Source organism: Amblyomma americanum, chromosome 3 (assembly GCF_052857255.1).
Source record: "Amblyomma americanum isolate KBUSLIRL-KWMA chromosome 3, ASM5285725v1, whole genome shotgun sequence".
Lineage (NCBI taxonomy): Eukaryota > Metazoa > Arthropoda > Arachnida > Ixodida > Ixodidae > Amblyomma > Amblyomma americanum.
In genome coordinates, this window is record NC_135499.1 from 150,529,326 (window position 1) to 150,555,022 (window position 25,697).

Consider the following 25,697-nt stretch of genomic DNA (forward strand, 5'->3'; position numbering starts at 1 on the left):
AGACGCTGTCAGGATGCGCCTTGTGGTCGTGGAGCATTTCGTTGCGACTGGCGTCCGAAGATGCGGTCGGCTGACCACCTGGCTGCATGGCCAGACTACGCGGTTGGCAGCGGAGACAAATTCCCTCCTAAGAACATGCAAAGTTCTAGCAGTTACGACGGTTTTAGCCGAGGTTTCACTCTCCTCTATTTCGTAACCTCAGGACTTCTGGTGCCGCGTTTAAAATCCTCCTCTTATTGCCGACTGCCCCAAGTTACTATGCTTTGCAGGGGGAATATATTACCTCCGTTGACCTCCGTCCTGCCCGATCACCGCAGCGTGCATGCTATGCGGCGTATATAGGAGTAGGCTCCGTTTTTGAAATGATCGTCGAGGAAAACTGCATGGCCTGCCTTATTCGAACTTCTTGCCAGTTTTTCGAAAAGTGTGTCAAGATCAAGAGTGCACATTCGATTCCTTTCGAATAAATGTGAACTTTCGCTATTTTATTCATTCGACGAATCGAATAGGAGAAAATTCGGCTCGCTGTTAGAAAATTTCGAACATTCGCACACCCCTGTGCACACTAAACAGAAATGAGTATAAACGGAGTTAGGTGTCCTCTGGCGCACTAGTCCTTTTTATAAAAGAGGGTGCGCTAGAGCACAGCTCACTCCGTTTATACTCCCATATTGCCGTATTAGTTCAGGGTGTAGATATTCCCGATGAGCTTGCGTCCTTTGGCGAAGTAACTCCCGCCATTGGGCTGGACAGTGCGGCACGCTGTTTCGCGCGCCGGCAGCATTGCACGTGGTACATTTTTTTCCCCGTAGACTTTCCGTCCGTCGTGGACGTATGTGACTGGCCAAGCGTGCCCGGCGAATCGCACCGAACCGTGCAGTACGACATGCATTGTTCCCCTTGCTGACAGTGGGCACGTTCGCTCCTCTCTGTGTGGTCTTTGTCTTGTTCTGCGGGCTCTCTGTTGCGTGCGCTTGCGTTCTCCTATGGCATTAGCATTGTTAATCGGGTTACGTGCTCCACCTCACGTGTGCGTACATCAGATACCATGGTGTCGAAGAACATTTGTGTTTAATTTTTTTGTCGAAGACATTTGCCGAGGGAAATAGGCCGACGCTTGCTGACCCGGAGTCCAATTCAAAGTGAGACGGGCTATTGTGCGTAATTGACCGCTTACGCTGCGACGTGTCCGCTTCGGGACAGACCTATTTTTATGTATTTTCACGGTCGCGTACGGAAGAGTAGCCGTGTCTTTTCCACTAGCTGGCTCTCTGAGTGTGAGCTTGCTTGTGTGCTGTTGTACAAAGTAGGCCTCACTGACTGCGTGCGAAGCCACCTTCTATAGGAAAGCCTGTAGTGAGGCGCTTCCGCTGAATATATATGTTCAGCATTTATACTACACAAGTTCTATGCGCAGGTGTAATTAGACAACAGCGTATACATCTCTCGTTCTCGTGTGCGGTTCGGACAAACGCCTGTTCGCGGGTGTACAAGACGACGCGCCCACGAGCAAGAACAAACATAAGAAACGAAGAGAGAAGGGACACTACACTACCAGCGACTTAATTCCACAGCCTAAGCATGGCGCTTCATTTTTATAACTCGGAGCATATTTAGAAGCATTTTAGAGCGCAGCTCTTAGGCTCCCGTTTCTGCGTTCCGCCTCGCAGTCGTCAGCGTTGTCGGCGCAACACTACACCTGACAGGTGCGTGTTGGCAGGTAGTAGCAGAGCGAAGCGCCGCCTGCCACGGCAGGAGCGGAGGAAGGGACAACCGGAGGGTGGCTAGCAACGTAACACGCCAGCGTCGGCAGGTGCCGTGAAAGTACGCGAAGAGCTGCCCTCAAATTTCGCACTACCAACTATCGTAATCGTCTGTCCGGTTTCTTTATAACCATCATCATCATGTCACTGTGTGGTTGCGAGCTCATCTTCGTGCCGAGCCCATCCTAGTGACTGTGAGGGCCGGGCACAATCAGGCCCGCTCCAAGCAATACCTCTTTGTAAATAGTACCAATAAATGTTTTACACCACTGCCACCGATCACGAACCCGGCGTTGTTTATTCTGTGCGGGCCTTGGCGTACTTCGACTGCCGCGCGGACGTTTTAAGGCCCATTGCTCCCGGGGGTCGTGGTGTGCGTGCGTGGAGCGTGGCGGACACCTTTTTATTTTACTTTTTCTCCTCCTCCTCCTCCCGCTGTAAAACAATCGGTCCCGCTTTCTCCTTGCGCTACTGCGGGAAGCTTGCAAATTTCGTCTGGGCGCCCACAGCTCTTGAGTTGCGTCACCCGCAGATCCGCGTGGTGGCGCCGTTGCTCGTTCGTGCTGTGCGTGCGGTGGTATGCATGTACACCACTGCGTGTCTGAGTGGTCGGGAACGCCGACGTAATGATCCGCAGAGGGAACTTCTCCAAGGCCGCGTCGGAGAGAGGCGAGCGGAAGTTCCGTATGCGTGTACAAGCGTGACACGGTAGCGCACCATCTGCATCTCTCTCCTCCGTTTTCCCTCGCTCTCTTCGGTGCCCACCGGCGTAGCACGTCGTCTGAGCCCCGGTCCCCTCGGTGACGTGCCTTCGTTCCGGCCGTTGCGCCATCACTGGCCTTCAACAAGTGAACATGTACGATTTCTTCCCATGGTTCAGTGTGGGCCGTGGACTGTGTGTTCATTGAAGATTTAGCTTATGGTTTATGGGGATTTAACGTCCCAAAGCAAATCAGGTTATGAGAGACGCCGTAGTGAAGGGCTCCCGAGATTCCGACCACCTGGGGTTCTTTAACGTGCGCTGGCATCCCACAGTATCCGGGCCTCTAGAATTTCGCCTCCATCGAAGTTCTACTGCCGCGGCCGGGATCGAGCCCACATCTTTCGGGTCAGCAGCCGAGCTCCATAACCACCGAGCCACCGCGGCGGCTTTCAAATTGAAGGGAAGTTGAAAACAAGCGTATGTGGTGACCGGGGCGCAGCGACAGCCCATTCACCACGAGCCGGAGGGTTCTCGAAGGCGATCGATCCTTCAGGAACAGCAAGCGCGGGTTATCGAGGGAGATGGGGTGTCGTCGTTGGCTTGGAATCCAGGCAGTGCTCGGCGCCGGTCCTACCCCTCGAGAGTTAGCGGTGACGGAAAATTTTTGTGGAGTAGCCACGCAGAGACGTGAATTATAATTTATAAGGACTTGGTTGTAGGCAAGTTGGTCGGACATGGGGAGGAGCAAAACCGCAAAGCAGGACGGGACTGTGTTGTCGCCTGCCTCAGTCCCGTCCTGTTTTGCGGTTTTGCTCCTCACGGTGAATTGTAATGTCTGGGAACAGAGCAACAGAGAAACGCCAAAATATCTGAATTTCGCATCGCATCGAGATGTGATTACACAGCGTTCTTTCTTTTTTTTTTTTTTGGATCGCGATTAGCAAATTCGTTTTGCTGCGTGCAGTATTGAGCGCATTTATTCTGTGTTGCGCAGTCGAAAGCGTCGTGCCTCCGTGGTCGTCAGTGTTTATGACGGTATTTTTATCCTTTGCACCGCGCCTCTAGTTTTTCACTGTAAAGAGATACACATTCTGCTTTCTGGTTCACCTCCGTGTGGCAGAAGAGAAATAAGTGGTACGATTTAAACGTAGTTAAACCGAGTAGACTTGCGAAAGCATGTGTTTAGTCTTTTTGGCTCATGGTTTTGCTTTGCTGGGTCGTTGGCACGTCTGGCGACGATAGTATTTCGATAGTAGTATTAGTTGATGAAGACGACGATGTGCAAGGCACAGCCCGAGAGTGTGTGGCAGTTTAACACGAGGCGTGATCGGTTGCGGCGATAGTACAGTGATTGCGTGCAGTGGCCACCGAAGCTGATCTGTTCGCGCCGCCGCGGGTTCAAATTCCAGTCGCGGTAATATGTATCTGTTTGTTTATTTATCTATGGCTTGGCCAGGGCCAGCCTTAAGGTCAAGATTCGTACAAACCCGGTGAGCCGGTTTGACCTCGCGATGTAGTGCTTTCGCATTAAAATGGAAATTGTGCCTCGTTCACACACAAAGCGCATGCGGCAAGTTCTTCATTTGAACTTCCCGCGACCTCGTTCTAACGCTGCGCCTGGGCACAGTGACCCCAGACTGTTGACCGGTACAACAGGCGCGTACTTTTTCCTTATTTTTAAGCTTTCGTCTGTCAGCGTATTCGCACGCATCTGTGGCGCGGAGACTGGAAATATTTTGATGAGCAGACCATTTGTGCGTGTCACGTCGGGAGGGCGCCCGTCTGTCACGGACTCTGCGAAGACAGCCTAGAGTCTTTGCTAAGTTGCGCCCGGGGTGAATGACGCCGAGGCTTTTTCCTTCCTTATTCGTGCGCGCATTGTCCGAGCAAAGCGCTGTATGCCTGGCATTTGGCTCGAATTACGTAGTGGCGTTATCCGGTCCGTACGAATTACTCTTATTTCACGATCCTGGCGGCTGCGTTCACTTCCGAGATCGACTGGACTTGTACTCCGTTTACCACCCTGTCTACTGAAATTTCAATGGATGCGAAATTAATTAACCATTCTACTCACAAAAAAAATGATAAAAGACGATGACAGCGGCAGCGTTTTGTTAACCATTCTGCTTTCAAGACATGAAAGAAAATGACAGCAGCAGCGTTTTGTAAGCGGATGCGCTGTAACAGCGAACGTAATGAAATCGTGTGCGTCACTCGCGCCGCGTTACGCATCGTTATCCTGGCAGCACAACACCCCCCGGCGCCCTCCTTTCTCTTCTCCCTTTTTTTTTGACCTCCTTCCCCACTGTTCTCTGTGCTCTGCCCGCGTTCGTTGGCACAGCACACACACACACTCATGCACAACACTCGCTATATAGCGTCGACGCGGAAGCATGCGAGTTTGCCAGCAACGACGAAAACATGTTGGTTGCCGCGGGGAATTCCCACGGTAGCGCACGTTTTTATTTGTTGTTGTTTTTTATTACGTCCCCGCGGAACCTTTTCTTGGGCGTGTTTTCTAGTTTCCCTTTTTGTTGTCGTTGAATCATCCCTTTTCGGCAACCATTACCCGAGTGCGCTCGCTTCCAATTGTCGTTTCGGCCCGTTGACAGATGCGCGTGCTCTCCGCTTTCGCGCATTCCCGCCACCGTTAGCTTAGCGCGTTCGCTCACGCTTCACCGGCGTCCTCGCGCGCGCGCCTTTGCGCGCTTTGCTTCCTGTATGTACCGATGCTAAGAAGCAGGCGGCGGTTTATTAATAGCGCGCACTTTGTGTCTTTCGCAAGGATTCCGGCTCGCGTGCCTCGCATTTTCATTTCTTTGAGGGGGGGGGGGGGGGGGGTGACGCAGTAGAGCGCTCCCCCACAGATTTGCTCCCGTTTCTGTTCGTCTTCCCCCCGGCGGCGTTTCGCGGATTCACTTTTCTCCCTCCATCACGGCGAGCTTACTTGCTGCCTGGCAAACAACAAAATCGGAGCTCGTAAAACCGATCCTATGAATGTTCATCCAAGTGTACCCATACGCTGTCTTTGCAATGGGCACATGCTTATGTTACACGCGACTTCGTACTCATAACACTATAGTAAGCCTTGCTAGATTTACGTATAGCGAGACGAACACATTCTTCTCGTAAATGCTGTTTAGAAGTGTATGTTGTGTTTCGTTTGAATGTATGTTTTTGAAGCGAAACAAACGCTTTTAACTATCTAACGTTTTAGAATTTTTTTTCCCCTATATTTACCCCAAAACCTTGTGTTTGGCGCATGGTAGCCTTGTTGCGGATGCACCGTAAAACCCAATCATCATCGTCATCAGCCTTCCTAGCGCCACTGCAGGAGATATGATTTGCTGTGATCTCTATCAGCCCTTCTTGATGAATAACACCGATTAATAGAACCCAGTACAACCGAACTCGTATGCTGGCTGCACCTAACCTTGAAGCGAGAAAGTGGGCTCTTTTCGCTGGGATTTATGTAACCTCATGCGTACACGCCATCTTTTCTCTCCCTCTCGTGTACATATCTGGTCTACCTCGCGCTGTAAGATTGAAACCGATAAGTTAGGATTAGCTAGCGATCACTTATAGCACTGCGCCGGTTTGGCCTTCTGATACTGTACGTAGCACACCGTCGATCATACGCCGCCCGGGGCCTATATACGGTTTGCAGATTATAGTTTCCGCCTGTCTGCATTTTAGCGTGTGGATATGTGTGTGTCTGTAGGACGGTGAGCCGGCCTAGAGGTCAGGCGAAAACCACTTATCGATTAGTTAGGCTTCGCAGACAGATTTGCTTAGTTTTTTTTTTTTTTGTACTCCGGAAGGCCGCCGCCTTTTATGTCGCTGAAGCGCGACTTCTCCGTGTGTGTTCTCTTACCAAAACTAAAAAATTGGTGATACATATAAGTAGCGACCGCCAACGCTTTCCTTTTGCTAAGAGATTGTTCGGAAGGGGGACCGTGGTGATCCTCATTTTAGGGGCCGATGGCGCGCTGAACAACAGAACAGAGGGGCGTGCTGTCGGGATAGTTGGTATTGCATCATGTAAAGAAATTAGCGCAAAAAAAAAACAGGCAAGGGAGGAGACACATAGGAGGCGCTTGTTAATCGTCATGTGTGTCTCCTGCCTTGTTTTTTTTTTTGTGCGCTAATTTCTTTACATGATGCATCAGAAGCGGCCGCGTGGCTTTGTCCAGAACTTTTTCCAGACCTCAGACTCGGGTTAGCTCAACGGGGAACTCATTGATCTAACCCTCGGTGTGGACTATAAAGCGTTCCCCGTTGTGAGTGTTCTGTCAGTGCTTTTTATGGAGGCAAAACGCAAAACGCTAAGGCGCCCGTGTGCTGTGCGATGTCAGTGCACGTTACAGATCTCCAGGTGGTCGAAATTATTCCGGAGGCCTCCACTACGGCACCTCTTTCTTCGTTTCTTCTTTCACTGCCTCCTTTATCCCTTCCCTTACGGCGCGGTTCAGGTATCCAACGATATATGAGACAGATACTGCGTCATTTCCTTTCCCCAAAAACCAATTTATTATTATTATTATTATTATTATTATTATTATTATTATTATTATTATTATTATTATTATTATTAGCGAACGCCGACTGGTCGGAAGGCAGCACCGGCGCGCGCTCAGGCCGGGGGGATCCATTGCGTCTCTCGCTGTCGTGGTTTGCCACGGAGTGGAGCTCCTCCCAGGTCGTGACGTCACGGTTCGGCAGGAACTTTTCTTGAGAAGCGCAACGGTGGCGCTAATCATCCTTCGTTAATCGCGCTCCCGGTTGGCACATTGTTGCCGGGTGGACGCATCAAGGGCTTGCAGCTGCGGGCAGTCGCTGCATAGTCTTCCACGCGCACAGCACTCGTCTCGCCCGCGGTCTTTTTCCCCCCGCCAACGAAGAAAGGAGCCGCGCTCGCGTTTTGCGTTCCGTTCCGAGAACTGGACGGCTTGTCTGCCACCCTCCTTGGCCTTGGCGAGACTCGAAGGGGCTGCCAAAGATGAGCCCTCGTTCGTGGTGCAGCCGCGCCGCGTGCACACACCACTTGTGTGTGTGTGTTGACATTGTGCCAGCGGACATCCCGCCCTTCGAAGCCAGCTCGCGGCGGGAGCCAGACAATGGTGTCTGCCGCGCTCTTCGAGTGGTACCACCGACCCGCGCCGCTTGTTTTCCGGTTATTTCCTCTTGTTTTATTTTAACCTCGACGCGCACATATCGCGGTGTCGTTTTCGCCATCATTACTTCTCCAGCGCCGTGCGGTCTGTGTCATCGTGGTAGATTTTCTCTCGTATTCTTCCGTAACCACCTTTCTCGCACTTGTTATCTCTCGTGGCGTGCTTTTGCCCACCCCACTTCCGCCACTTTCTTTATTCGTGGGCTATTATTTCTCTTTCCTGCTTTTCATCGTAGCTTTTGTACGTACTCCATCATGCCTGTTTTCGGGACCTCTCCTGTCCAAGAAAGGTCGTGTTAAGCCGCCGCACCCTAGAGTTTTTCCAGTGACTCTACCGCACCCTACACTGCACCGCGACCTGTCGGCTGTAGACGACAGGTCGCATGAATATTTTCGTAAGGAGCAACGCTATCCTGCGTGTATTTTTTTTAATCCTCTTATCACGTTGGTCGGATTCGGCCAAGCGCCGCTTTGTCACAGCGGATTTCGTTTTGTTTATTTTTATTTCTTGTCACTTCACATAATGAGCTATTCTATAGCGTGCCGGTACTACTATGTGTGGGGTTAGTTGAAGCGTTCTTCGCACAACCGCCTTTCTTCGTTTATGTTTTGTTCCCCCCTTCGTTAACAATGCACCCGCGAAGCTGTCTTCTCCTCTGACCTGCGAGGCACTGCGGGAAAGCCAACTTTCCAGTTCCGAGGCTCCTATTTGTTGTTCAGCTTCGGCGGTTGTACTCCTTTCCTGCACCTTTTCTTTTCCATCGGTGTAAGATTGCCAGCGGCGGAGGTTTCGAATCCCGCGCATCAGACTCGCTGCGCGTGCCAGATCGAGGCCTCTTTTCGTGTTGAATACGAGATAGTTTTGCCAAGCACGTGCTCAGTCGGGCAGTAGATGACCGCTGCGCGCTTTCATTCTCGCCGTGTAACGTGCGGGACTAATGAAAGCGCTCGCGGTTACGCATCTGTCTCATTGCGTATGCGGGAGGAAATTTCTACCTAATAACGCCTTAAGGAGACAACGAGCAGCGTCGTTTCTCACCTTGCGAGACATCCGTGGTGCCGGAATTCCCGCTCCCTTTTCTGGTCTTGCGCACTGGCGTTGCGCAACGTGCCCGCGCATGCGCACGCTTTCGAAGTCGCTACGCGAAAGTGCCGCACGCAACTTTGTACTCGGAAGGGCCCTTCTTCCCTGAAGCCCTCATTTCGGGGCCGCTTGTTTTCGCACGTATGCGTTCCGCGCATGTATTATTTATGGCGCACTGTGTCCCGGACCCCGCAGTTATTGCGTCGTATACTTTAACGTGTACGAAGAGCGCGTCGCGTAACTCGGGATTGTCATTGTGGTTTCAGTGCGCTAGGCAATTAGGCGGCTGCGCCCCGGGGGAGGGAGGGGGCGGGGGGGAGGAGCTGCTCGTCGACTTACCCAGACAGCCGGGCGCCGATCGACGACCGCGCGCATATGCAGGAAAAGCAGCTGACAACGCGGCCGCCTCTTTCCTCGAGACAACCTGTGATCGAGAGTTTTCTCGAAAACTTTCTGCCCCCCCCCCCCCCCCCCTTCTGCTCTTCCCGCCCTCTTACGCAGCGTTGATTGCGTGTCGTGGTCTCGCGTGACCTGGCTACTTATGTATACATGGTTCACTCTCTGAGCTCAGATTGGGAACACCTTCCGTGTGGTGGGAAAGCGTCAAGTGCGCACTGGATGACATTTAACGCTTGCCAGTTACATACTGCGATGCGTGACTGAAAGGGAAGAGCTATGGTAATGTCCGTGAGGCAGAAGTTTTCACGGTAACGAGAAGTCATTTGGGCTGAAGTTTGCCGGAGCACGTGTGTGCGATTACTGATTGGTTCGCGTGTACGCGTTCATAGTAAAGCGCAACAAGCCCTAACGGGAAGGAAAGACGCCCACTCGGGGTAAAAGAAAGCTCCCCAGGGAGGCACAGGGCATGCATTCCTCGCTTGTCGGTGCTGTTTCCTAGAAGCGCCGCGTGCTAGCGAAAATCGGGCATCGAGAAAGCACTGCTACTTCCGCCTTTAGCGCTTTCCGAGGCGCGAATCAAGGCAGCGTGCACGTGTGCAGAGGAATTCAAGATTAAATTGGAGACGTGGTTGCAGTTGTTGTTGTTGTTGTTCCCCTCACAAAATGGCACATACCCACAAGGGGGATCGGCCATAACCAGGCAGTGACTATTTAAATTGCAGATTGCATATGGCAAGCGTGGGATGACGTAACAAAAATTGTGTAACTCTGTTTCCGTAGCACAGGGGGTTGCAGGAAGTTAGGGCGGCCTAACAAACTGAAAATGAGGTACGGCAATCAGTTAAAAAAAAAGAGAGATTGAGAGAGAGAGAGAGTAGGAATTGCAAAAAAGTAGTTACCCAAATTCGAAAGCTTATGATGGTATGAGCAGTACGAAAGCTTATGATGGTAGACGTTTTTATTCTGGGAGATAATTTTGAACGGCAGAGCAAACATTCCCATTGGTATGGCCAAGCATAGAAGTGTGCTGCTTTGATGAAGACGACGTTGGCGTTGGCATAAAGGATCGGTACGCGTGTTGATTTGCTGCTGCGCGCACAGAGCCGTTGTGTATGGCCAACAGCAAATAAATATGTATCTGCTCGATCAGCACGCATAAGCGATAGTGTATTTGGGATCGCAGTTGTTGCAAACCGCGCACAATTTGCCCTGCCGGAAATGCCGTCGGCCAAAAGCCCGCGCGAAGACGACGAGGTTGCCGCGAAAAGCGCCTCATTCGAGCGAGCCGGGTTTCGAGCTCCGGTCGCCGCGATGTCCGGTCGAGGTCCCAAGGTGAGCGCCGACGCGGCCTCGGGTCGCATGAGCGCATGAGGTCTGTCGTTGAGCGCTGCATGTGTTTAGCCGCCTTCCGCGGCCGCTGCTTAGGCCTTTGTTGACGGGCAGTTCGCTCACTGAATGCAGTTTACGTCTCTCTGTTCCGAGGTGTTCGAATGAATTCCGACACCTTTTCGACGTTGACTCTTTTTTCGTTGTTTTTTTTTTTTTTTTTTGCGGCGCCGTATGTTCCTTGTACGCTCAGTCCAATCCCTTCCGTGATTGTGCTGCACAACGCGATTCAGCCAGTGCACAAAAATGGTCGGTCGTAGGACTTCCATTCGGTCTCCGTCTGAGGAGGAGTTTTCTCAGCAAGCCGACAGCGTTCAGAGCTTCGCGCCTATTTTTTTTTTTCTTGTCCTTAATTTGAAATAAAGGGCTGGGAGGAGGTATTGTGGACCAGTGCAATCGCTTGTCGAACTAGGAAATCTTTTGAATCATGTGCACAGGCGATAACGTTATAGGCTCGTAAATCGTGTCTGCCAAAAGTGTATTTCCGCCAAACTTGCTCATTGAAATTCTTTACGAAAGCGTTGCGAGTGTTGGGGTCGTGATCGGAAACCGAAGCCGAGAAAGAAGTGTGCGTTGTAACGCTAAGCATTCTGCGAATTGGCGCGGTATCAAGAGGTGACATTCCTGGGAACTTGTTGTGGATGGAAGGAAAACGGATCCCGCCTAATACTTGACGTCTTTTTTATAGGGTCGTATAGGCGCACAGACTGGACATTCATGCCCGCTTTGCACATGTCCGGGCGTATATAGAGCGCCGGATGCAAAAGATGTATGGGCAGCGTTTGCGCAAGGTTATACGATCTCCGTCCTTACGAACTCGAATGTGTGAACGAAGAGCATTGAAGGACGACACGAGCTCACCGTCTAATATATAATTCAAATAGTGTAGCGTATGTCTCTCATGCACGCATCGGTTTGTGACGCATTAACCTATATATTTAGGGCGCACCCGCGACGTCTTGCGCGGGGTATATCGTGCGAGGTCATCATAATCAGCGGCTCTGTTATGTCCACTCGCTGCTCGGCAGATGCATCTTCCGTTGCTCTTGCGCCGGCCGCATTTAGCCTGTCTCAGCGAATTTCCCTTTAATTCGTCTTGCCACCGAAATCTCTGCGCCTTCCGGCCGAGTTCGTTGCCCCCTGCGTTGGAATTATTCATCTCTCTTACCCCGGATTGTAATGGGCGAACTATAATAATTTTTCCTAGCGTTCCAAGGCCCCCGGCAACTGTTTAGTGTTGATTTTCATACCCTTTGGTTACACCGAGTGATTACTACGTTAGCTCGCCCCGTGAAATGCCCCCCCCCCCCCAACCCCCCATTTCTTTACAACGTTGTTCAAAGCTATTTTTACGACGGCTTCATGAATAATTTTCCTATTCCCTCTCTTCCTCTCGTGCAGTGAATTTCAAAGCTTCAGGACGTCTTGTCACGTGTCCCGAATCTTCCCAAAATGCTGTCGCGATCAGCGCCACTGGTGTAAACGCGTGTAAGCCTGTTCGTTCATTGTTGCGCCGGCGGCTGCTTCTCCCTCGGTGCGTCGTCGTCCTTCATTTTGATCTGGTGCCGTTGGTGCTTGCTATAGTGCGGACGTGTGTGTACGCGCTGCTGGACATGCACTCTAAACAGAAAGGAGTAAAAAGGGAGTAATACTGAATTCCGAGGGAAGGGAAGCGTAGCAGGGGCCGGCGGAAGAAGTTTGCGGGGATAGGGTGGCGGCAGCTGGCAAAGGGGAGGGCAGGGTTAATTGGAGAGATATGGGAGGGGCCTTTGCCCTGCAGTGGGCGTAGTCAGGCTGATGATGATGATGTATTTTAGTGCACTCTCTTTTATAAAAAGAGGTGCACTAGAGGATACCTTATTCCCTTCTTACTCCCATGTAGGCGTATTCGTGTTTAGAGAGAGAGAGAGAGAGAGAGAGAGTTTGTGTGTGTGTGTGTGTGTGTGTGTGTGTGTGTGTGTGTGTGTGTGTGTGTGTGTGTGTGTGTGTGTGTGTGTGTGTGTGTGTGTGTGTGTGTGTGTGTGGTGAAATCACCTTCACACACGCACGACGCACGCACGCACGCACAAAAAGCAGACGCGTTCCGGAGGCCATTTCCTTCGTCCGTTTCCTGGATTGTGGTTTCTGGAAGTCATGTTGCCTTTATTTTTGTGTGTGTGTGTGTGTGTGTGTGTGTGTGTGCGTGTGCTTTTTCTGCCGTTCACCTTGGCTTTAGCGTGTTTCCCTGGCGTGTCGAAATGGTCCATCTGGTGACAGTTCCGCGCGAACCGTGACAGCTAAAGCCCGAGGAAAGACCTGGCACTTGTTGTCCGCGGTGTGAGTTTTTTGTTTAATACGTGCCTTTTATGGTGGCCAACTGTTCTTAGCCTCGATGGAGGGATGTCCCGGAAGTGTAAATTTACTCCGAGCCGTGGGGATTAAACCAGAGCCGGGCGCTTTGCCTTTCCCATTGCTGCCGCCTGAACACAAATGAAAGTGATGAGCGAAGAGAGAGACTCCGGGCTATTCGCGCGGGCCGCTGCCACATTATCTCCGCACAATCTCTCACGACGCGGTGCTGTACTTGCATTCTCCGAGCTCAGACTGGCCCCTTGCCACGCAACATTTTAACCATTGCATTTTTTAAAAAACTTGACGACGCCCTCACTGCCAAGTCTGCGGTAGGTTCCCTCCTACCTCCCCACATCCCTCACGTACACTCTTAGACACGAATACGCCAATATGGGAGTGAAGTGGGGAGTAAGCTCTCATCCGGCGCACTCCATTTTATGAAATGGAATGCGCTGGAGGACGCTTTTTACTGCTTTCTGTTCAAGGTGTATATGGCGGAGCTGGACCACACGCGCTGGTTGGTTCGCGGTTGCAGCGTCTCCAGCCCCACGCTCACCCTTGTCGGTAATCGACGCAGATCAGGATTAAAACATTCCGCTCGTTGTGTCTCCTTTAATGCTCATCCTACGCAGCTGTCCTGATGAATGCTTCTCGCGAAATGTCGACCCAAGCAGCACAAGTAATTGGCCCAACATTGGAACTGTATTGGCAAAGCTGGCCCTACAAAGGACCAGGATGGGACCATCCTGTTGCAATATTGGGCCGATGACCTGTGCTGCTTGCGTCCGCACGCGCTAGGCATTTAGAATGCCTTTGGGAGGTGTACCAAAAGAACGGCTAGTCTGTTTTGCTGAATGATTGTTTCTAAAACACTCTCCCCCGTCTCTCTCTCTCTGGTGCAGTTTGCGGAGAAGCGGAAGCGGCTCAAGCGTCGCTCGGCCCAGCAGCAGCACAGGGCGGCCTCTGCGGGCGGCGACAGCGGTGTGCCTGGCAGCTCCGCCCTCTGTCTGACGCCCGGCGCCGGCCCGGGTCCCCAGTCGCCGCCGCCGTCGCTCGCCGACGAGGAGCGCGGCAGCCGCGACAACAGCTTCGCATCATGCACGGTACGCCCGGTGCTTGTCCATGCGTGCGAACGCTACGCTGCGACGGCGAGAAGAGTTCTGTTGAAAATACCTCCCTGCCCGCCGTGCTATGCATACGAATGTTACGGTGGAACGATGAAGAAAAAGGAAAGATTAAAAATGGTGTGTCTCCTCCCTGTGGAGCCGGAATCGATATGAAGGTGGCCACTTTGTAGGTTTGGGACGTAACCGGAATGAGGTACTTTGTACCGAAGTCCATTTTTCCAGGAATACTAGACTGCACCATCACTTGTATTGAAAAGCAAGTGGCCGTCACATCAGTAAAGATTTACTGGTCTCGGGCGGCTGACGCGAAACCGATGACCTTCGTATTGATCGTGATCTAACATCACGACCCCGGGCGCTAGTGCAACCGTTTCGCTGATCGGCGATCGGCCGGACCGCATCAATTAATGCAGCTTTCGGACCCAACCGCCGTTTTCTCCAGTCACATATATGACTGCTTGCTTTGCTTCTAGCTTTTCCTATAGTCGTCTCCCATTCAGTTTTCCGACGTTCCGGGCTTCTTTTTTTTTCATTTTTGTGCGAACTTTGGTCCTCTGCACTGCACCTGTGGCGAGTGACACCTCCCGGATCAGGTTCAGTGAGCCGATGCGTTACCAGCGTGTCTCCCCCGAGTCCCCGTTGAAGCCGGCGCAGTAATATTGGGCGGTATTGGAGCTTCCTTGTCCGAAGGCTATGCCTGCATTCACAGCGCATGTAGCTCCCGCTGCCTCTGCGTTGAGCAGCGTTATCGTTTTTTTTATCGCTTTTCCACTGTCACAGAAACACTGGGTCAGGTCTAACTGTACACCATGCACACACACGCACGAAAAAAAGAAACTCGCAGGACGGTTACGACTCTGTAAGGCGATGTTCAGCGATAGCTGTTTAGGCGTGTGGTTTGGGGGATATATTCCTGACGCACTGGTGTAGTGGTCACGCGATGCACCCCTGCACTGGCAGGCGGCTATTCCAAACAGGGCCACCCGTAGGCTTATGCGACCCAGGTTGACCTGCGCTAGCGCCCACCGGTTACGCCGACGGCGACGACGCCAGCGCGGAAGCCATGGTCGCGCGCCTAACAGCTGTCGCTGTAAAAAAAAAAAAAAGATGTAGTCGACACTGCTAACGGCCTTCGATTGTGAATGAATTGGTTATGGTTATAGAGGCACTCTTCGTTGTGTACCCGTAGACGTCATGCCACGACGGCTGGGCGCTTTCCTTTGTAGATGCTGTACCAAAAACGGTGCATTTGCGCTAGAGACCCGGTGTTGAAATCTACCTGCAGGAGAAGTGTTCTTTCCCAGATGACGTGTACCTGGCGGAAACGGTGCGGCAGCGCTCTAGGTGCTTCTGTAGGGCGCTAACCGAAGCGAGGAGTGTCGAGCGTCTAAAAGTGCCGCTTGTGTTGTAAGGTGCATGAGTCAGCGCCGTCGCGTCCCCATGAACGCACGTGAAGGCGGTCGGGTGTGGAGGAAATTGCTTTGAACGTTCCGAAGACAGCAGTACAGTGGAACTGGGAATTGTATACAGCCAGTTTTCGAACTTCCTGAACAGAACGGAATTCGCTGCCTTTAATTGTTTTTCTTCGGTGTTGTTTCGGTGGTGCTAAATATCATTTACCCGAGAAAGACGCAAAACACCGCGGGCACAACTGCGCGGCGTAGATCTAGTGCAGCTGCTGATGGAGGTGGCCTGCAAAAACTTTTGGGTACTTAGCTTTTGTTCCATGTTAAAGAACATCAGGTCGAAATAGTCGGGTCCGATAATAATAAGCCCTCCACTGTCACATACCTCATATACCGCTGTGTGGCTTTCATACTTAGAATGAAGCCATCTGCCCTCTATGGCGTATAGCTATAGCTCTTCGGCCCCTGGCCGCACGGTTGGTCATCCTAGTGGTCACTCTAGTGGTGTTACTTCGTGAGGACGGTGTTGGTCAAATGTTTAGGGGAAACCACCCCAAGGTGGAGTAGATTTGTAATAGGGAAGTAGTTACTCATTGGCATCCACCCGAGCGCAGCCATACGGCTACAAAGGAAAGTTGTACAGCTTCTAAAGAAGCGTCGCGTATAGTTAAAGAACAATTCGTCCTGGTCCGGGTGTTAGAATCCCGCGGGTGAGAACCCCAGACCAGGACGCTTCACCGGAGCAGTCGCTCTACCAAGGGGTCTAACCGGGACTGCCAGCACCGTCATTTAGGCGAGGCGTTTGTTGTACGCGTCATTTAGGCCCTTCGCAGCTTTCTTCCTAATTATACCACTCCGCTGCTGCTCGGATGCAGTGGAGGAGGCGCAGGCAGGAAGTCGTTGACGTCCTGCCGCCGAGGGGGTGTTCACGTTGTGCCCGCTTATATCGGCGCCGCCGGCGCTGAAAATCAAAGACAGGGCCAAGAAGGAAAGGCAGAAGTCGATGACATCCGGCGGCGACGCGAACTATGCCCGCGCGTGTGTGCGCGCGCACTGTCGCCTCCCCAGTGCGCGCAGCGAGGCAGCTGTTGAGGCGCAGAAGCGAGTGCAACGACCGACGGCCAAGCGAGCCGCGACGACGGCTTCCCTTGAAAAACTACGCGCGTCTTCGACGAAGGAAGGCGAACAGCTGGCCGAGTCCTTCGCTCGGGTCTTCGAGCTGTCCGCCTCGGAGCGGATGCTGCACCGCTCCGCTGCCGAGGAGGAGCGGTGAGGATGGGGAGCTCGGAAAAATTGGGCGACGCGGTGTTGGGTGACGACGCTGCGTGCGCCGCGCACCCGATAGGCTTCCTTCTCCTCCCTCTTCGGAGCCCGTGGTCCTACGACCCTCCTCCTCCAACTCTGCGACCCCCGAGAAGCTGTGGCGACCAAAATAGCGCCCATGGGTCGACTCTCCCAGAATATAACAACGGGTCCTTAGGAAAGCCCGCTCGGGAGAGGTAGAGAGAGCATGGGAGACGGGCCCAGGGCGGAGGGTTCCCGTAAGGTGACGCCGTGATGGCACCGAGGCGAGGGAAAGGGGAAGGCGCCGGGGACCCGCGCGCACGCACGCACTTTACGATGACGCATTGGCGGCAGTAAGACTATAGGCCGCCGAGACAGAGAGGTAGACGTTGGGTTCTTTCGGCGGCCGGCCAGCCAGCCAGCCAATTTGGTTGCGGACTCGCGGCACAAAAGCGCTCGGGACCACCTCGATCATCACTTCGCGGCGCAGGCAGTCGCCTCGCCGACGTCACCTTTGTCCTTTCTTTGTGGCCGTCGCCTCCGTGTTGTTGTTCGATGTACGACGTGCTCATACGACCGGTGTCCGGCCCCTGCTCCTTGGAGTGTGCTTCGTGTACTCGGGACTTTCTCGCGTCGCCACTGCTGCTGTGTCCCTCCGATGGCGATGCATTCGGCGCAGTGAAAACGTGAGAGCCCGTGTACCGCGCCCGGGTCCTCGAGAAATGGGCGCCACTTCGCGGCTGGCTGGTGGCTGACGTTGTCGCTCCCTCACTCACGCTGCCTCTTCTGAGGGACGGCGGCGATGACACCTTAAACGCGGCGACGACGAGAACGACGAGGAAACTGTGTGTGTGTTCTCCCTCCCTCCCTCCGTGGTGTTAATCCTTCTCTGTTTTTTGCTTCTCCTCCTTTGAGCCGCGTTCTTTTCGGAGCTTCTCTGTTTTTGTGCCCCGTGTTCGTGCGTGCGTGCGTGTGACATCGTGGTGCGTCGCAACGTTCCTCGAAAGCGAAACGAAACAGTGAAGCGCGGCCTCAACCCCCCCGAGTGCGAGAAGTGGTCGTCGACTTGCGTGCACTAAATGTGATAGCGCGTGTGCGTGTGTCTCTGTGTGTGGTTGGCCCTCCTCTTACACCGGTAAGGCACTTTCTTCGGAGGGGTTCTGTGGCGCGACGTACATGGGCGACGGATGACGGGCGCAGTTGATGTACAGCTGTACTCCGGGTACGTATGCTGAGGAAAGAATTTGTCACTGCGGCGTGGCACAGTACACACACACATGTGTGTGTGCGTGTGTGTGTGTGTACGCGGACGCATTTAGGATTTTCTCCCCCCCCCCCCCCCCTACTCTTTATTCGCGCCCGCACCTCCCCGTTCTCCCCCACTGTGCATAATGTCGCCTGGAAGGGTAGCTTTCGCCTGAACTGGTCGCGTGACTGGTTGAGCGCGCTGCCAACTTACGCAAACGGACGACCCTCTCGCTGCCGCTACGCTCTTTGTTTGTTTGTTTTCTGAAAGTGAACGTGTTTTCGAAGTTCGCGGTCACTAATTTGCAGAAGGAGAGAGTGGGAAGCAGTTGCCGTCAGCCGGCTAATGCCGTGTTTCGCTGGCATTGGAAGCGGTGTCACAAGCAGATATAGCTTCGCGTCTTGTAAGCAAAGCGCGAAGAGTGGTTATATACTTTCGGAATTCTGGTCGAGATAGAGAGACTTGGCACCGAACCCCCGCAGGCCTTTGCCATTCCCGTTTCTATGTGCCGAAAGCATCGCGTGCTCTGCGCTTTCCACCGTCGCTGCTTTGTTACTGGTCTGACAACTACTGTAGACGACTGATAACAGGCCGTGTATAGTCCCTTTAGACTACCTGTGTTCACTCTGGTCTTCTTCCCATGCATTTGCCTTTTACAGGCTCGTGCAGTTTTGCTTAGAAAGTGCGCGGCCTGTAATGTCCTGTTATAATGACAGAGGGCGGTGCTGTGCCGCGACCATAAGGCTGTGCGAATGCGAATCGGTTGTTTCGTTTTATTCCATTCGTTTTCGAGTCGCTTTCATAATTCCTTTTTATTCTTCGGGATATCGTTAAATGTTCGCTTAGGATGACTATTGGTATACTTGCTGCGGTTATGAAAGAAACCCCAGTTGTTTTTCTTGGTGAGGCTGGCCATCTTAGAAGCTTCAACGTGTGATCTGTGTTCCGTGTTGTTATTGTGTTGACGTGCTAATAAGGGACCTTCCTCGCTACGTTAGTGCAGAGTCAGTCGGACTTTCCACGTGGGTCTTGTCAGCGTTGTTTTGTAGCTGTTTTTCGTATATAGTAACAAAAGGTGAGCTGCTGTTCGTTCACTATCTCGCTTACTCTTTGTTTACGAGATTCCGTGCTTTGCAAGGTGCAGAGAGTGGGCGAAAAGAAACCTTTATTCGGCCGGATAGTTGTACAGGGCCGGTTTACATTGCCCTACTAGTTGGCCAGCAGGTTAAGCCTGCTAGCGACCTCATAGGAGCGCTTGAGGATCCGGTCCTGTATGTACGGGTCCGAGCTGCGCAGCAGGGTCTCCCAGTCGTCTGGAAGCAGGATTTGCCCTAATTCTGAAGACGGGGGTCCTCCTTGCATCCCCAAAGTATGTGGTTGAGGGTAGCTCTCTCATTCGAACATTGTGCATGCGGGAGAAAATTGACTTGGAAACGTATGGGAGAGAACTGCTCGGTTAAGGAAGGAATTTGTTCGGAGTCTTCTCCAGGCGATTTCTTGCTCTTTATTGAGCCCCTCGTGCGGGGGCGGAAACTTCCTTCGTTCGAGGCGGAAGTGGTGGGTTAGATCATTAAAACAGAAATTGTAGACCATCCTTGTCTGTGCCCAGGGCGGAAGTGTCCACCACCCGGCCCACCGGTCCTCGGGCTGTGTGGCGAGCCGCCTTGTTTCCAGTGTTGCCAGTGTGTGCCGGCACCCAAATCAATTCAATGTCCCTGTCTGGTGAGGGGATCTTGTTAAGAAAATTGTGAGTGGACTGTGCGAATCTACCCCGGGCGAAATTTTGTATGGCAGTCTTGGAGTCGATGATGATATGTGCCTGTGAATCTGCAATAGCTAAAGCGAGGGCTGCCTCAGCTATTGCGGATGGGGGCTGACAGGACAGTGGCATGTGTTTCCGTAACCCCTGGCGCTGCAAATGCTCTGTCGGGAGACGGATACTCAGCCGCATCGACGTAGATAACACCGGGTTGCTGCTTGTATTTCCGAGCCAGATCTCGAGCCCTGGCCGTCCTCCTATCCTAGTGGTGCATAGGATGCATGTTTTTGGTAAGAGGTTTAATAGTGAGCCGTTTCCTGAGGGTACCTCTCTTGGTTCATCTATTTCTGGCTCTGCTCTTGCTTCTAATGTGTCGAGGATGCTTCTGCCTGTCGTAGTTTTCGTGAGCCGCGCCAACTGTGTGGGGCTGTGGGCCGCGCAGAGTTCCTCAAGTGTGTTGCGAATGACGAGTTGGAGGAATCGTTCCGTACACGTGTAGTGAGGAAGGCGTAATGCCGATTTGAATGCTTCTCTGACGAGGCATTCTAGTTTGGTCTTCTCTGCAGCGTAGAGCTGTAGGTAGGCCACTGAGTATAGTGAAGCGGCTAAGATCGAAGGCTTGCACTAATGTGCACCACAGGTCCTTCTCCCTCATGCCCCTCCTCCTGTTCACAATTCGTTTAATTAGACGGCTTGTGCAAATTTCTCCTATATTTGTTCCTGGGCAGAATTAAGTGTACCTGTTGTTGGGAAGGTAATGCGGATTTGCGAGCGTCTCCGTCGCTCCGACCGCGTGCGCTGTTGCGGAAGGTGCTGCAGCCCTGAGCGTTGCCGCTTCGAACTTGGCAGGCAGCGGGGAAGGGAGTCTGTGTCCTTCACGCTGCCGTCGCGTGCGCGCGCTCCACCGCGATTGCGACGGGCGAACTGCCAGGGGGGTCGGGGAGGGAGGGATGCTCTGAATGGATGGCCTGAGGAAGGGAGCATGGCAACGCATTGTGCGCGCTTCCAGTCGGCTCTAAGCAGAGCGGTATATGGCCGCTGGGTGGGCGGAATTGTTTTTGTGGTCCGATGATGTTAGGCCACGCACTTTTGGCCTCGGAGGTTTGAGTTAGCGTTGGTAGTGTAGGCTCGGCGTTTGCACGGCGGTGAAGAAAACGTCTGTAAATTCTTTTTTTCTCTCTTCTTTTGTTCTGGTATCGGCAGAAGTAAACCGAATTTACGCACTCTTCGTTATTACCCGACCTCCGCGGGATTTCGCGCGCCCCTTTGCGAAATCCTTTCATTTCGTGATTGTATGATGCTTTTGAAACCTGGCTCGGAGTGGCGCACTCTGTCGCTGGCCGCGTGTCGTCTGCCTGCGCTCTGTCGCCACCGTCGTTACTTTTTCGTTGCCCCGAATGACTCGCGCGTGGTCTGTACATACGTACCGCTGTATTATTCAGACCTTTCCATCAAGTGCTCGTAGCCGAGCGTCGCCTTGTTGCTCGCTGGACTGTTGTGTGCACCCGACACAAGGCGCCAGGTGTCCGCGATAGTTGAGCCAGCATCATGGGGACGCCTGTGTTTGGAAACTTCATTCATTTTCGTTCACAGCGATCAACGGCGTCGTGGAGACGTATCCGAGCTGTATATAGCTGACTGGTGCAGCCAGCTCAGTTTTTGTTCGCAATCTGGCAGCAGCGGCTCTATGCGTGTCGCTTATCACGGCCTCCTAGGCCGCGAACTGCGCACATAATGGCGCGGTCACACACCAGTCCGTGTCGAACTTCTGCGGACGCGTGCACCGTCCTATAGTGTCAGTATTTTCCTGAGCTTGGTGTCTTGCGTGGCTTGATGGGGGGGGCTGTTTGTGACCTGTCGCGAGCGTCGGGAAAGTGGTCTTGCGGGGGCCCGGGTTCGCCAATGCGAGCCCTCCCTTGGCTCAACGCCAGCGTGGAAGCCTACGTTCGCCAACAGTCATCTCGCATGCGGGTAATTAAGGCTCGCTGAAATGCAGCTGGGACGGGAACAGACGGGGTGCACTTGCCGAGGTCGTATCTCTTTTTCGTAAAGTTATACAGTGTATACATTGCACTGATGCTGGGCTGCGTCGCGACGCTGCGATTCCTCGCAGCCGCGCCGTGCTTGCGGACGAAGTATACTGGTGCGCCGTCAGCCTGCTTTCTTTGCGTGTCGCACTTGGGTCGCCTCTTGGACACAGCGTTCGGCGTGCGTAGACAGTCGCCGCACGTGACACAGCCGCAGCTGGTTGCGTGTAGTAAATGAACGCCGTTCGGGCAGTTCGGTCTGCTGCGCTGTTTGTGACCGAGAAGGGGGCAAAGCGAGAAAAAATCCACGTGTAGGGGAGGGGGGTAATTTCTTCCCGCGGTTCCAAAACCTACAATCTCGGAGAGTGGTCGGAGAAGAACGGACGACGCTTTCGTCCAAGCGGAAAGCCGCGTGCGTGCCATGGGCTCCTTCAAGTAAAGAGATCGCCGATTTAACGCCGCGTCCGCGCTTCATAAAAGATGAAATTGGTTTCAAAAGCCCCCTAATTGTATATGGCTGTACAGATCAAGTCTGGTGGGCATTCCCGTCAGACTGTACCTATACAGCCGTGTGAATTGCTGTAATGCGCCTTCTTCCACGCACACCGCACAATTATAGAATCATTGTAGGAAATGACATCATGGACGTCTTCGTATACATGTTGGACTACTGGCAGAATCGTTCTGAACCCCTGACTGGCGCCTTCTAACGACTTATTAAAAACACGTCTAAGAAGGCGGGATTGTAGTGATTCAAGCCCCTCCGTGACGCTGCACGCTCTTCGGCAGAGATGCTATGAAGAGGCCTTAGTGTATAGTGATCAGGCCGCTGGCTGACTGCTCTATTCTGCGGCCGACTTTCGGCGACGGAACGGCAATAACGCGCCGGTGCAGTGCACTCTAAAGCACGAATACGCCTGTATGGGAGTAACAAAAAAGGAGTAAGGTGTCCTCTAGCTTACTCCCTTGCGGAAAATCTGCGAGGCCTGCCCCTGGTCCATCAAACGTAATGACTTTAATCAGAAGGCCTTGATCAGATGGCGTCGCTCACAGATTAGACCGGAAAGAAAAAAGTTGCCATTTCCATCCGGATTATTGAACTGGCAACCATTACATCCCAGCTGGGAAATGGCATTTCCAGCTGCATTAGTGAACCGGAAATCGTGTCCTGCAGGAACGGAAGTAGAACCGTCCCTGTAGCTGGAAAGTGCGACTGTGGAAGATGTGATACCCCTGAGGAAAGTCTGCCGCGTCTCTATTTTCACATGGGAGTGCGAGCTTATTGACTTCGCGTCGTGACTTGCTACCCTTTAAAAAAAAAATAAAGCTTGCATAGACTGTTGGTGGACAGTTCATGAATTGGTGATCTAATTTTTGCGAGGGTTAAATTAAGCTTCCGAGCTGCGCGTAGTTCCAGAGTTGTCAGCGCTCCCGTAAAAGCAAGTGATGATGACGTCAGTGTGGCGTCATGTTGCTAATTATTTTTTTTCCTCGGAGGTGGTTGGAGTGATAGCCTGCAGCTTACGCCTCCGTGATCCGTCGCGGACAGCTATATCATCGCGTTCAGGTATATTTGCTCTCGCCCGAAGAGGCGAGAGCGGCCACTCGTCGCTGAGGCCACGTATAGCGTTTGCGTCACTGATTCAGCCCTCGGCGTCGACGTGGTCTTAAATCCTTGGCTTTTTATATTTTCTTCGCGACCGTAGCTGGTGTGCGCTTGACGATTCGAAAAGCGAGCAAAAGAGGAAACGGGTGCTTCAGAACCCACTTCTCGTGACGTCAGCAGCTGCGTCACGGATGGTGCGGCTGGTTGTGTTTATTCACGAAATAAGAAACGTAGGAAGAGTTGCCGCTGCGACTGCTTTGCTCGTGGCTGGCACTTGAACAGTGGCCCGTGCGTGAGGGGGAGAATGAAGACACGGTACCGGAGTCAAAATTATCGACAGAATAAGGGAGAGGCCGAAAGAGAGACGGAGGAGCTGTTTGCACAGGCTGTGTACAAAGGTAAAAAAAAAAAAAACCTAATGGCGTTCGCTTGGGTGACACGACAGAAATGCTTGAGCGGTCGCCGTTATGAGTATACGCTCATTGACCACACGCCGATTTCTTTTTAGTTACTTTTATTTTCCGTTCTTGGCGTCTTCTGTTAACGCCGCGACATCGATCATCCTCTACTGCACATTCGTAGGTCACTGGGAGTCCTCATACCACTCCTGGCGCAGCGGTTAAGCGATGCGCCACTGCCCTGCGATGGTAGGTGCTGTCATCGGTGGGGCTTGTGCAACTCCTACGGCTTCACATTCCCCGCGACATGCCCCCCTCTAATGCTCACGCATTAATATGCACCAAACGATGCTTGTGTCTATAGTTAGATTCAACTCAAGACACAAGCCAGTTGAATATATGCTGACTGTCATGGCGTCGCGGTTAATCCGTGCTTAAAGCGCTAACCGCATGGGGCGAGAATTCACGGTATATGGCACGCCGCGCGATGCCATTGTGCGATGGGCTTGAAGCCTCCGAACCACTGCCGCTCAGTTTATGGGTTTGCCGAACATTTCGCCCATTGCCCGGAAGCCAACTCCGGAAGCTATAATCACTAGCCGAAGTCCTTCCTGCTACGTAACTTCATATCTGGTTATTTTGCGAGCGAAGTTCGCGGCGAAAAAGCGCAGGTCCTTGCTGCCGACACTTGCTTCGTGGTGGCGCTGTAATGAGCCGTATACATCGCAACAGTTCAGTGACAACCTGGTGGGAGTATAGTGCAACGAGAAAGGATGTTGTGGGGCATGTCTGACTTGGTGCCAGTCTCAGCACCACAAAATGTAGTTTAACGCCACTGCGCTGTTCATGCCCATTGTAAATGCAGTGTATTATATCAAAGAGGGATTTTCGCCATCGTTTTCATCAGTCCTTACGCTGTTTAGTCAGAAAAACGCGGTACTGTAGCCTATAGTTATACTTACTTTACAACGCCTAGTGGGTGACCGTTGAAGCGGCGCCAACCGAGCTACACCGAAAGCGCGCCGCTGTCTTATCGCCAAGTCTCGTCGGTTCCTGCGGGTCTGCATCAGCGGCAGCGACGGCCGTCGCCATCGTACGTCGCCTCGCGAGGAAGGTCGCTTCATACGGTTTTAATGTGAAGTCACACAGGTTGATCCCAAGATTACAGGGGATTAACCGCGGATGATCCGCGGCGTCACGAAAATTTTTGGCGCTGTTAGCATTGGAGGGTCTCCATTTTAGAGGCGTCTTCCGCTTCCTTCCCGAGTCGTGCCCACGCGCCAGTTTACTACCGAGGAGCGGTCAGGCAGTCGGGCATCTGTTTGTTCAAGCGCCGGCCCTCTCAGATGCCCCAACTGGTGAGGGTACCGGTAATAAAGCGAACCGCTGTTCTGGTTCACTTTGATAATACCGTCCTCCTCTTAGTTTCTTTAGTTAGCGGTCGTCTTGTACGCGTCGCTGCGCTGTCGTACTTCGGGGTTCATTAGCAGTGCGTGATTAACGTAGCTGTATGTAATCCGCCTGCTGTAATAGTCACTTACTCATTGTGTAATAAATCTGCTCGAAAAAAATACGAGGACGGCGATGAAGCACAAAAACAACAGGACTAGCTGGCGCTTAGTGTATACCGACTTGTTTATTTGATCAAGCAAGCCGTACGTTTATAAAAGGCAGGAGCAGATCACGTCGGGGAAAGTCCAGAGTCTGATATTGATTTCACGCCAGGACGCGCCTATCGCGTTCTGGATTTCCCGCAGTGTGGCCATGTTGAAATAAAACAGTCGCTATGTATAGTCCTTTCGTTTTATTTTTTTTTAGTTTCTTCGTCGTCCTCGTGCTTTTCGCGTTTGTTTATACATTTTTCGCGATGTATGCAGAGTTCGTATACACTTGTTTACCGGTTGATGTGCGGGCCGATGGGCTACGGGGTCGTTCAGAGCCCACCGAGGCTGCTGCTTCTGCGCCGGTCTTCAGCGGCAGCGCGCGGTTTGTCGCACCGGTCCGG

General features: G+C 52.7%; 1 protein-coding gene across 15 annotated transcripts in view; it reads left to right on the forward strand.

The window, feature by feature from the left end:
* LOC144125168 (uncharacterized) overlaps nt 1-25,697 on the forward strand; it is a 264,663-nt gene that overhangs the window by 120,959 nt on the left and 118,007 nt on the right. For 14 of the 15 annotated variants that reach the window (XM_077658304.1, XM_077658313.1, XM_077658306.1 and 11 more), the window contains exon 2: nt 13,742-13,942. In XM_077658304.1, the coding sequence (XP_077514430.1) occupies nt 13,742-13,942 (201 nt within the window). Of the gene's footprint in view, nt 1-13,741; nt 13,943-16,984; nt 17,879-25,697 lie in introns of those variants that run through there. The other variant, XM_077658317.1, reaches the window with a different exon arrangement.